The sequence below is a fragment of the Carcharodon carcharias genome, chromosome 3, assembly GCF_017639515.1.
Source record: "Carcharodon carcharias isolate sCarCar2 chromosome 3, sCarCar2.pri, whole genome shotgun sequence".
NCBI classification, from domain to species: Eukaryota; Metazoa; Chordata; class Chondrichthyes; order Lamniformes; family Lamnidae; genus Carcharodon; species Carcharodon carcharias.
The window spans coordinates 64650755-64664524 of record NC_054469.1 but is presented as its reverse complement, the minus strand read 5'-3'; the positions used below and the strand labels follow the sequence as shown (position 1 = coordinate 64664524).

The 13770-nt window shown below is 41.3% G+C and overlaps 1 protein-coding gene across 1 annotated transcript in view; it reads left to right on the top strand.

The window, feature by feature from the left end:
• mrc1a (mannose receptor, C type 1a) overlaps positions 1-13770 on the top strand; it is a 202376-nt gene that overhangs the window by 148575 nt on the left and 40031 nt on the right. The window contains exons 16-19 of the mRNA XM_041184946.1: positions 6075-6116; positions 9615-9772; positions 9878-9942; positions 12965-13065. Of these exons, the coding sequence (XP_041040880.1) occupies positions 6075-6116; positions 9615-9772; positions 9878-9942; positions 12965-13065 (366 nt within the window). The remainder of the gene's footprint in view (positions 1-6074; positions 6117-9614; positions 9773-9877; positions 9943-12964; positions 13066-13770) is intronic.

Below are 13770 nucleotides of genomic sequence, written 5' to 3'. Positions count from 1 at the left end.
AGGGCAGAGAGTGGAGAAGTGAAAGGAGACTTGACAAAAGAAGAGAGTCTATTTCTTTTCATGCTTTATGCTGATTCCATCCTATCTAAGTCTACCATGGTACTGATGACTTTAACTCTAGACTCCTTCCTGTTATCACCATCTATTTCCTATCAACCATTTACTATCATATTTTTATGTATCCTAATTTTTATGTAACCAGACCTATGTAACTCAAGATCTCCTTGACTCCATTCATGTGTGCATTTTGCATGGATATTTTGGCTGCCCCTCTGGACCCAAGCCCATTAATCTATTTCCACTTCGACTCTTTTTTTTACCTTCCTTTGTCTTTATCCCTCCTAGACTCTTTTCCATTGCCTCCTTTCGCTTCTCCACTCTCAGGTACTCTACCCTCCCAATCCCCTACCCCTACTGTACTCCTCGACTTTCTCTGATCCCAGACTTGACTCCCTGTTAGATCAGCCTACCGATTCCCTCTGTGCCTTTCTTGGCATTGTCCTACAGGCACTGGCTCATTATGAGCAGCAAACTAAATTGCCCCATCCCATTCTCTTATTAATCTTCCTGCCCAGCGCAGCAGCTGGAGGCTAATTTTGCCACTTAATGAAGCCTCCCCACCTGGCTACATCTTCCAGACTTGCCCTGAAAAGACAATCCCGATGACAGTGTGATGCTTATTACCAGACACAACTTGGCTTGACCCCCTACTGTTAAGACCAATCCCTGGGTGAGGTCCTGCAATTTATTATGATCCCAGATGAGATACCACAAATTGTTAACTTCCCGAACAGAACCCCAATTTTGTTATGCACCTGGGTGAGGTGCAATGAGCTGGCTCCACTTGTTTATTTAACCTCCTCAGTTGGTCGCAACAAGTTAATTTAAAAAGGATCCCTTCCCTCGTGGATATCTTTTTCCAGTCCAAATGTATTTGTGTGCTGGAAGGAGCCAATTTAACCAAGCTTTCTCGAGTCAAAGAAAGAGTAAATTTATTAGTTACTAATAACCTGAGAAAAAAATTATAAAAATGTAACACACAAACACACAGATCAGAAATGAAAAAGTTGAGTCCAAAAATAAAAGTTAAAAAAGATATACAAATCTGTCTTTGGCTTGTCCGTGAGCAGTAGATGGCAAAACATTATGGCCATTAAGTTGGGTGATTCTGGTAAAGCTGACTTTGACAGTTAAGCAGTTGGTTTAGAGACACTTGGTTCTGCAGATTAGTTGAAGGAGCTGTTCTATTTCTTTTGACTGTGGCTTTGCTGACTTGTCTCCAGCCAGAGATTGAGAGAGATAGACTTTTACCTGCAAGCTGCAGGGATGTCTAGTTGCTACTCTTCTGCTGTGACCTGCACAGCATACACCAGCACATCAGAACTAGAGCACACCAATCAGGTTGGTAGCTGGCTTTTTAACCCCTTTTCTTGTATATTCTTGGAAGGGAAAATCAAACATGTCTTTCACCCAGAATCTGCTTTCTTTCAACTCAGGTCACATCCACATTTTAAGATATAACTCAACAGGAGATGGTTTCTGCTGAGATGATAATTAGTCTCCATTGTCTCTGCAACCACAGGAGATTTAAGTTCAGTCTTTTGCATTGTATCTCTTCCTTTCAAGTGTCTCTGTCTGAAGTAGGCCTTGACACCTTTAGGTGCAACCTTCCAAGCTCTCTATGGACTAATTGGTCAAGTATAATCCACATAGGAATTTTCCAAAAAACGGTTACTTTACATTCTCAGCCAGTCTTTGCTTGTAGATACTTTTAAAAAAAAAATATCTTACTTAAAAAGTTCAGTATGTCCAGAAGTAATTTGGGATTGTATCCGCTGTCATGACACTGCTCCCCTGGAACTTCTTTCTTCTTTGAGCATCTCACCTCATTTTCAAAATCATCTAGATATATTCAATGCTTTCCTTCCCCCATCTCTTCATTGAATGACTTACCTTCCTCAGTGATTGCAACCTCCATCTAAACTCATCATTATCTCTCTCCTCTGAGTTCACTGTCCTCTTATCCTATCTAAATCTCAACCTCCTTTTAAGCTTCCCAACATATATTCATGGCCAACCCCTTGACCATGCAATCTCACGTGGTCTTGCTAGCCCCATCATATCAATTACAGAAAAAGCCATTTCTGATCAATTGTGTTATTCTCCATTCACATCCCCCCTTCCATATCCCAACCCTATCTCCTTCTGATTTAATTCCTGGATAAAACTATCCTAAATTCACTTACAACTGAACTGTCTAGCCTCTAGCCCTCCATTCACCACATTCTGTAGCTCCTGCTTTGCTCAGTCACACCCTCACTTCCACCCTCGATGCTCTAGTCCCCAATAAAACCATTACTCTCTCTCATCCTAGCTGTTCCCTCCATACGGGCTTCATCTCCAACCCCTTAAGTCCAAGGAATGCAAACTTGAAAGGATATTGTGGACAAGTGTTTTAGCTATTCACTGCCAAATCTAAATAGACCATTGAAAACACTATTGGGCCCTGTTCTCAGTGCTGGAGCTGATCACTATTCCAGGAACATCCTGGAATGCAAAGATAAACCCTGGCTTCTTTTTCTGTACTGCAAACCATCTTCTTAAACCTCTCTTCCTTTTCACCTCCATCCTCACCTCCAACAACAAGCATGAGGAACTTAAGGACTTCTTGTCACTAAGATAGAGATAATCCAACCAGTTGCCACTGCTGCATCCCTCCCTTCCACTAGCCCACCTGGCCAAACTTCCTTCAATGCTTCCCCCTGCCCCAGCCCTGAACTTGCATCCTTCTCTACTTTCTGTCCTATCTCTCCTCATGCTTTCTCTGAGCTCAATATGAGACTCACCTCTTGTTTCCTTGATCTGATTCCTAATAAACTGTTGACCATCTAGTTTCCCCTCCTGGCCTCCATGTTAGCAGACATTGTAAGTGGTTCTGTCTCTTTGTGTTGTCCCTCTCTCCTTTAAATCTGCTGTCTTCAACCCCTCCCCTCAAATAAATAATCCTTGATGCCCATCGCCCTGGCAAACTATTGTCCCATTGCTAACCTCTAACCTCCTTTTAAGACCATAAGACATAAAAGCAGTAGTAGGCCATTCAGCCCATCAAGTCTGCACCGCCATTCATTGACATCATGGTGGATCTGATACTCCTTAACTCCACTTTCCTGCCTTTTCCCCATAACCCTTGATTCCCTTACTGATTAAAAATCTGTCGATCTCAGCCTTGAGTATATTAACGACCCAGCCTCCTCAGCCCTCTGTGGTAAAGAATTCCACAGATTCACTACCCTCTGAGAGAAGAAATTCCTCCTCATCTCTGTCTTAAACGGATACCCCTTACTTTGACATTATGCCTTCTGGCCCTAGGCTCTCCCACAAGGGGAAACAATCTCTCAGCATCTATCCTGTCAAGCCCCATAAAAATCTTATATGTTTCAATAAGGTTACCTCTCATTTTACTAAACTCCAATGAATGTAGGCCCAATCTACCCAACCTCTCCTCATAAGGAAATCCCTCCAAAACCAGGATCAACCTAATGAACCTTCTCTGGACTGCCTCCAATGCTAGTAAATCTTTCTTTAGATATAGGAACCAAAACTGTTCACAGTATTCTCGGTGTGGTCTAACTAGCACCTTGTATAGTTTTAACAAGATGTTCCTATTTTTAGACTCCATTCCTTTTGAAATAAAGGCCAACATTCCATTTGCCTTCACTATTACTCCTCTATTCTTTCTTCCAAAGTGCATAATCTCATATTTTCCCACATTATATTCCATCTGCCAAGTTTTTGCCCACTCACTTAACCTGTCTATATCCGTCTGTAGACTCTTTGTGTCATCCTCACCACTTACCCTCCCACCAATTTTGTGTCATCTGCAAACTTGGCAATAGTGCATTCATTTCCCTTATCCAGGCCATTAATATGTACTGTTAATAATTGTGGCCCCAGCACTGATCCCTATGGCACTCCACTAGTTACAGGTTGCCATCCTGAAAATGTCACCCTTATTCTAACTTTCGTCTTCTATTAGTCAGCCAATCCTCTATCCATGCTAATATACTATCCCCAACCACGGGCTCTTATCTTATTAAGTAGCCTTATGTGCAGTACCTTATCGAATGCCTTTTGGAAATCCAAATGTATCACATCTATTGATTCTCCTTTATCTATCCTGCTTGTTGCCCCCTCAAAGAATTCTAATAAATTTGTTAGGCATGATTGCGGATTGCGGATGACACAAAAATAGGTGGGAGGGTAAATGGTGAGGATGACACAAAGAGTCTACAGAGGGATATAGACAAGTTAAGTGAGTGGGCGAAAACTTGGCAGATGGAATATAATGTGGGAAAATGTGAGATTATGCACTTTGGAAGAAAGAATAGAGGAGTAATAGTGAAGGCAAATGGAATGTTGGCCTTTATTTCAAAAGGAATGGAGTATAAAAATTGGAACGTCATGAAGCCGTACTGACTCTGCTTGATTATATTATGTATTTCTAAATGCTCTGCAATTACATCCTTTATAATACACTAATGTTTTCCCAATAACAGATGTTAAGCTAATTGGCCTATAGCTACCTGTTTTTTTTTTGTCTCCTTCTCTTTTTGCATAAGGGTGTTACATTGACAGTTTTCCAATCCTCTGGGACTTTCCAGAATCTGAAGATTCTTGGAAGATTACTACCAGTGCTTCCACTATCTCTGTAGCTACTTTCTTTAATATCCTGGGATGTAACCCATCAGGACCAGGGGACTAATCAGCCTTTAGCCCATTAGTTTCTCTAATACTTTTTCTCGAGTGATAATTATTGTATTTATTTTATCTACCCCCTTTTGCCCCTTGATTATTTAGTACTTTTGGAATGCTATTCATGCCTTCTACTGTGAAGATTGATGAAAAGTATTCATTCAACTCCTCTGCCATTTCTTGGTTCCCCATAATTATTTCCCCCACTTCATTCTGTAAGGGGTCTATGCTTACTTTGGCCTCTCTCTTCCTTTTTATATATTTAGAGAAGATATTACTGTCCATTTTTATATTACTTGCTAGTTTACTCTCAAAGTTTATTTTCTCCCTCTAATATTTTTTGGTCATCTTTTGTTGGTTTTTAAAACTCCATTCCCTAGCTACCAATTCCATCCCTCCCTGGCAGCAGTCTGAGACTAAGCCAGTTTATTCGCAACCTCGGTGTCATATTTGATCCCATGATGAGCTTGTGACTTTATCTTTGTCCCATTATTAAGACTGTTTATTTCCACCTCAGTAACATTGCCCGACTTCCCCTGTCTCAGCTCAACTGCTGATGAAACCCTCATCCATGCCTTCACTGTCTCTAGGCTCGACTATTCCAATGCACTCCTGGCTGGTCTCCCACAGTCTACCCCTGTAAACTCAAAGGTCATTCAAAACTCTGATGCTCATGTCTTAACTGGCAATAAGTCCCATTCCCAAAACACCTCTGTGCTTGCTGACCTACATTGGGTCTAGTTCAAGCTATGTCTTGATTTTAAAATTTCCATCCTTGTTTTCAAATCACTCTATAGCCTCACCCCTCCTTTTCTCTGTAATCTCTTCCAGCCCCACAATCCCACTGACATGTCTGCACTCCTCTAATGCTGGTCTTGTGCATCCTCAATTAGAATTGATCCACCATTGGTGGCCATAACTTCAGCTGCCTAGGCCCCAAGCTCTGGAATATCCTTCCTCTAACAAGACATTACTTAAAATCTCTCTCTTTGACCAAGCTTTTGGCCAACTAACCTAATATATTTTGATGTGGCTCAGTGTCATACTCTGTTTTATAATGCTTCTGTGAAGCATCTTGGGATGTTTCATTACATTAAAGGCACTATATAAATATAAGTTGTTGTTGTAATAATAGATTTCATATCTGTAACCTATGAATCCTATAATTCACTGTAATTAAATACTAAATCTATCAAAAGTATTATAAACACTGTAAATCCTCGAAAATAAAAAAAATTCTATTACATTCCAAGAGAATTAACAATCCTATTAATTAAGACTTTCAGCTACTATCTGATAATAATGCATTTTTGTTTCCATAGGACAACCTGTGAAATCTGAACCCGTTGATACAAATTTACAGCGTAAGTCAACATTTCTTTCAAATTTCTTATTTTGCTCAGGATCATATTATAACTAATTGTTAGCAACTGAAACAAAATAGTCAGGGCTAAACTGCATACATGATGATGAGTATTTCTAGAACACAGCCAAATGACAACAACAAATGCTCATATAGAACCTCTTCTACGATCTATTTTGAGGCTTGTAGTTCAGTCAGATTGAAGAGCTTTCCACATGTGTGGAAGTGATGCCACAATCTCTGCTCCCTTAAATGGGAGAATTCCCAGCTCTGTGAACCCAACCTATAAATATGGCTGATCACAGGTCGAATTTTAATTCTGGGATGGAGGTGGGGGAGTGGGGTGGCGGGCTGAATTAGAAATTGGGCCTACTGCCCCCAGAACAAGTGCAAAGCCTGCTGGGTGTGGAGGCAGGCTGGGCAGAAGGCCTGCCACTACTCTGACTAATTTTTTTGAAAAAAAGACCAAAACAAAAAGCAGCCTTCCAGTCCTTGTCCCCCTTCATACACTCTCCATGCCCCATCCATGCCAACCTATGCCACGTCATCCACCACAGCCACCATCCCATTGCCCTTCATGCCCACTAAGCCAACCCATGACCCTCCACCCACCCCCATGGCCCCTCAAATCCCCTATGCCCCCACATCCCATAACCCTTCATAGCCCCTATGCCAGCTGAGTGCCAACTTATGCCAACCCACAGTGGAGAGGCTCTCCACCATGACGAAAATCTGGGCCAGAGTTAATGTTTTGAGTCTAATATGTTTCTTCTTCAGAAGTACTTGGTGCTATTCTATATGTCTATTATAACATTGGATTGATAGAATCATAGGGCTGATCAGAAACTTATTTGGACCAGCCAAGTAAATACAATGGCTACAAGAGCAGATCAGAGGCTGGAAATTCTGCAGCGAATAACTCACCTCCTGGATCCTGTTATGACGTGGCAGGTGATGTGTGCCAGGCAGACCAAATCCATGAGGGAAACTTGGCCACGCTATCACAACGGTTTTGAAATTTGTATTTATTACAAGAAGTCTTGTGCACTGAATTCAGAAGTAATGAGCCCACTAACACCTTTAGGGATTTTAAAAATTAAATTAAAACATTTATTAACAAAAAAGATTTCAAGCGCATACATAAGATTACAGTTAACATAACAATTCCCAACATTCCTAATTAACCTGACTCCTAGCTACACACCCTCTTTAAGGCAACAGTTCAAAATAGATTTTAATTTTAGATAGACAATCCAGCAAGTTTACCACAGCACCCACATGACTGTGGAATTCCAAAGGCTTTTCTGCAACTTTGGTTACTGGACACAGCAGACTTCTGAAAAAGTGACTGGAGCCTTTTTTCCCAAGGCGGTTTTACATGGCCCTCTTAGCCCTTACATGACCCCCAACATAGCCTTCCATGCTTCTTTATATATGTTTTTTTTCTCTTTAATCTGTAAATTCCATTGCTCTATATGTCTTTGGAAATTTACTTTCCCCATAATATAAAAATCTTTCATTTTGCCAATATGGTCAGTATTTGGGAAAAGTAAACATACTGCTTGGCCTTGCTTATCTTGTTAGTTGTTAATATCATATCACCCCTTTGAAATATAAACAACACCTTCATTTATCTAAAAATGCAAATTTCCTTCACACCCTACATGCTGCCCTCATCCACGTTTACTCATTAGCATTTCAAATGCTTTTTACACCTAGCTTCCTTTGATAACTTCAACCTTACAGTCTATCTGACTCTGATTCAATTAAATCACACAAACAGAACCATAAACATTCACACTCATAAACCTACTTTACAATAAACCACAATAGCATTATGAAAAATATGATAGTTTCATGACAATCCCCAAAGCCTGTTCGCCAACTACAGATTGGCTTGCTCAGTGCAGTGGTTGCTGTACCATTCAGCCCCACATACAAGTCTCGTGTTCCTTACATTGTGCAAGTCGCATCACATCACTAGACGGGCATATAGTCATCAGATGTTAATTCTTGGATTGAGGATGCTATTAGAGTATTTTATCTTTTGCTGGCTAGATGAAGATTATATTGTTGAGATCCAATTCATTTTAAAGGTATTTTATTATAAGTAGAAAACCATTACTATTTAATCATTAATGGGACCAAGACAACTCCCTAGGTGGCAACACCTGTACCAATCCCCACAAATCTCAAAACTTGGTCTGCAGATGGAGTTACAGTGATCACATCATCTGAAGCATTATAAAACTGTCTCTCATCTCATCTTTCTTCGTCAGCATTGATGCATAATCACTAACTAGAATGGTACAGCCCTCTTGTTTCTATGGTACTGTCATTGACATCAACCATTCTCAATACCATTTTGGCATCTCTAACTTTGTAGTAATGTCATTGTGAATCACAAATCATAAGCTACCTGCTGTGCCTCATCCACCTGATTCCAATGGTAGAAGATATAGCCGTCACTAGCTCAACAGTTGATCTTCTTCAGTCAGCCTTATTGATTGGAATACACAGCTATAAAAAGAGAGAGCAAAAAGAAAAAAAAATTAGCATTCATTCAACATAAAACCATTTAAATTGAAGGGCGCTCAACCTTGTTTGAAAAGATAGATGTTTGTAGGCAAGCAAAGAGGGCATATTGTCACCTCATATAGAAGAAAAACATAAGCTTGGAATCTCTTCAGAACTACTCTACTCTGCCACAGTAACCTCACTGGAGATGCTTTGAAAACTCTGTCTATGTGCATGAATGGCATTTCTGACTCACTTCCAGCAGAGCGTGAGCAGTTCTGACATAACGGCTGCATTTTGTTGTAATAATAAAGGTGGGTTAGCAGTCCTCACCAGTATCTGACAATATTCCTAACACCTGCACATGCACAGTTAAACACACAAATCCAGAAGTCACTGTCAGAGATACCCTGCTTCTCCACAGGATGCTGCTGTCCTTACTGTAACACCCTGTGGAGAAGCAGGGTATCTCTGAGAGTGCCTTCTGGATTTCTGTGTTTGAGCACACGTGAATTAGTAATGTCATTTGTTATGCCATTAAAATCTCACTTACATCTGAATGCACACCTCCTCATTCAGGCACTATGTCAGAGGGCTTGGGAAACTATGGGCTTCCATTGGATTGGTCCATGATGATACTTGGCAAAGTATTGCAGTGGTTTGCCATTGCCTTCTGCAGTATAGCTGGCCAGAAACTCTCCTGCTCTTTATCACATGCCATCAGGTGTATTGGAAGGATTTGCAGGCTGATCTGCTTGATTGTATTATGAACATGCCATCTGTGGCCATCAAGTCTTGGAGAGGGACTTGAACCCAGAGCTTCTGGCCCAGAGGTACCCAGATGCTACCCACTGTGCTGCAAGATCACCCCCAGAATGCGGGAGCCCTAAAATTTCTGGCTGCTTTTAGTGTAAGACTAGTAGGTTCATGTCATTACTGTGATTTTAATGCAAATTTGCATACTTATCTGAATGATTAACAGAGAATACAGAAGATGGCTGGGTAGTACATGATAGCTCTCAGTACTACATTAATCAAGAAGAAATGTCATGGGATGACGCACGGACATTTTGCAAGAAAGGGTTTGGAGATCTTGCTATAATTAACAGTGCTTCCGAAAGATTGTTTTTGTGGAAAAAGGTAATAAAGATTTTCTTTTGTAAATACTTCAATTTGAATTATTGGTTAACTTTATATTTTTAATATTGTTGCATATCTTGAAATTAACCTAAAATATCATTGCAGATTTCGAAAAATCCTCACACTCAATATTTCATTGGTTTGCTTGTGGGTCTTGACAAAAGTGTTAAGTAAGTGAACATTCAGACAATATTTTCTGTTTTTAACCTTATATTTCATTCTATCGACTTGCAGCTTTTAGCTCTTCTCATCATTGCACCACCTTGTGTGGTATGGAGCCAAACAGACTGGAAGGCCTTGCACTGAATTCCCTGGTGTGGGCTGCATTAGGTTTTCATTGGTGTTGGGATTGGAATTTCTCTGTGGTGGTTGTAATAAAGAACTTTATCCCATTTATCCAGTAGAACCTCCATGGAAGTGGGGAAATAAAGCCATCCTGATCCAGCTCCACATCAATCAACTCAACCACAATACTAGGGGCAGAATTGTCCCAGATTTGCAATAAGTGCGGTCCTGGGCAGGGAAAAGGACATTTTACCTGCCAGCCGCAATGGCGGCTTTTCGCACCGTATCGTCTGCTTCCCGCCTCATTAATTATGTAGCTACAGCAAACACGTCATCATGCTGGTGGGCGGCCTCTGAATTGCCCACCACATCATTACCACATTGTTTCCTCACTCCGGGTGCCATATCTAAACTGCAGCCACGTACATAATTCTCAATGCTTGCAGCCCAGGGAAGACATGGCCCTGAAAGCCAGGAAGAGTTCAGTGACCGGTCACTGGAGTGCCTTTTGGAGGCCCATCATGATGTCCCCCACCCCTGCTCTGGCCACAGGAGGTCCGGCAATCTCACTGCTCCGGCTTGAGAGGCGATGACAGTGGTGATCAGTGCCAAGGCTGCACAGAAGAAGTTGGCCTTCCAATGCAGAAGGAGGATGAATGATCTCATCCATGCTGTCAGGCTAAGGCAACTTTCTCATCACTCTAAACTCTCACTCTCACAGGGCCATCACATATTCACTGGCATCTCACTCATTGCCAGCTCAAGGGACATCACCACTCACTCTCTCACACACACCCTCACATCTCCATCTGGCCTCATCTCCTCTGGAGACTGCCTCCTCAGTCCGCACAGCCTTGAGGCCACTTGCACAGATCAACATGTGCCCCCCACACACCCTGGGATGCCCCATTTCCCCAGTACAGCCGTCGCCCTGCAAACTCTGCCCTTGCCTGAGGCCTCTTCTCCCCCTTCCCCTAATGAGCCCTAGCCCTGCAGCCATTGAAATGTCACTCCTGCCTTATGCTGGTCTATTAATAGGGATCTACCCATGAGCCCCCCTAAAAGTGATGTGGTTCTGCCTACGAAGTCTGGCGCTGATGACCATGAGTGCTGCCCAAAGCAAGGAAGGGAAACAAACCTCGAAGTCCCGAGTGAAATGCAGCTCACCAGGTGCACATCCTTATGTACAGTTGTGAAAACATTGACGTGCCCAGATGATCCAGTGTGGGGATATGATTCCGGGGAGCAGGTATTATAATTATATACAGATATATTAAAATGACATTCCTGATATTTGGCATGGGAATCGCATCCCGCAATTGATAGGTGGAGCAGATAATCGTGAAACCGATTTTTGGCCTTCCTGCCATATTGTCGGCTCACATCTACCCTGACGCCTGACGCTAACAGGGACAGAAAATTCTGGCCTAGGTCTCAAGATAGGAAGTTCAACTGAGTTGATATTTGTAGTGCTACAGATGGCCTAGTCTTCCAGGGCTAGGGAGGGGATTTAACTTGGTCTTTGTCACATTCCTATTGTTAGCCATCCAATGGCTAAGTTGCAAGATCAGTGCATAAATGCACCACCTACTGTGTTATGAACCACAAAGATGAGAGTAGTTCTGGATTGAGTTGTGACTTATGTTGAATTATCTTCTTTTAATGTAATTCAAATACATAAATCTCAATAAAACCCTAATATAAACCTGGTAATCACAGGCCAATCAGACTGATGTCAACAATGAGAATGCTACTAGAGACCAATGTCAAAGACAAAATTAATTCTTTCTTGGAGTGGGTTAATAAGGGAAGCCAGCATGGATTTATTAAAGGCAAATTGTGACCAACTAACTTAATTGAGTTCCTGGATGAAGTAACGGAGAGTTAATAAAGATAGTGCAGTAAATGTTGTATGAATAGACTTTCAAAAGACATTTGATAAAGTACCACATTACAGGCTTATTCGGAAATTTGAGCACATGGTAATAAAGGGATGGGTAACTTGGGTATTTAATTAGCAAAGGGATAGGATACATGGAGGACATCACTGCATACTTCTCTTCAGGCAGAAAAGCGTCCATTAACTAAGGATTAGTATTAGGAACATTGGTTTTATTTTTATATAAACCTGGATTTGAACAAGAGGAACACAATTTCAAAGTTTGCAGATGGTGAAAAAGTTGGTGACATACTTAATAGTGAGCAGGATAGTAGCAGACTTCAGGAGGACATAGGCAGTAATGGGCAGGCACATGGCAGATGTAATATAATGTGGAAAGTGTGAAATGATGCACTTTGGGAAAAACAACATTGAGAGGCAATATAATTGAGGGGTGGGGGGTGGTGTTCAAGAGCAGAGGGACATGGGTGTGCTTCCTCGCAAATCTTGAAGGTGGCAGGGCAAGTTGAAAAGGTAGTTAAGGAAGTTCATGGGATAATTGGCTTTGTAATTAGGGATATTGAGTACAAAAACAAGAACATCATGCTAAACAAACTCTGGTTAGGTTTCAACTGGAATATTGTGTACAATTCTGCAGATCAGACTTCATGAAGGATTCAAAGACTTGGGGAGAGGGTACAGAGAAGAATTGGCAGGATTTTATTTACTCTTCCTTGTGATGTGGGTGTCGCTGGCAAGCCTTGCATTTGTTGCCCAAACCTAATTACCCTTGAATTGAGTCGCTAAAAGAGTGAAGGAGTTGACTTTTTCAGCAGTAGGATGGAATACACAGGGTTTCTATTTGACCTTATTTCAATGCAAGATATTAACTCATCATCGAAAGGTGAAAGCAAGTGCAGGTTCATTTAGAAAAATGTGAATGCTTCAAAATACTGCAAAATAGAATGAGGCAATTGACTTATATTTTCAGTTCTTTTGAGATTATTGTTTTTGTAATGCTTTTCCAGGTGGATAGACAATACTCCAGTGGATTATCTCGCCTGGGCACAACATGAACCAAATTTTGCAAATAATGATGAGAACTGTGTTGTCATGTATGGGAGCCTGGGTAAGAAAATACAACTCTGATTTTGGCCTTCACTGTATTTGCTGGGCAGCTGTTCTTTCCAGCTGCTTGATGTTGTCAGTGAGACAGCCAAGCCAAGTTCAATTACTGAACTACATCTGTGCTTCAAGCTACATTATAATATCTTTTTGCCATACGAACAACAAGCAAGAGTCAGCCATTCAGCCCTTCGAGCCTGCTCCACCATTTAATAAGATATGGCTGATCTGGTAGTAACCTGAAATCTCCATCCCGCCTACCCTTTCATCTCCTTGCTTACCAAGAATCTATCCATCTCTGCCTTAAAAATATTCAAAGACTCTGCTTCCGCTACATTTTTAGGAAGAGATTTCCAAAGACTCACAGCCCTCTGAGTGAAACAAATTCGCCTCATCTTTGTTTTAAATGGGTGACCCCTTATTTTTAAACAGTGACCTCAGTTGTAGATTCTCTCACATGAGGAAACATCCTCTCCACATCCACCCTGTCAAGACCCCTCAGGATCGTATATGTTTCGATCAAATCGCATATTAGGCTTCTAAACTCCAGTGGATACAAGCCTAGTCTGTCCAACCTTTTCTCATAAGACAACCTACCCATTCCAGGTATTAGTCTGGTAAACCTTATCTGAACTGCTTCCAACACATTTACATCCTTCTTTAAATAAGGTGTACACAATACTGCAAATGTGATCTCACTAATGCCCTG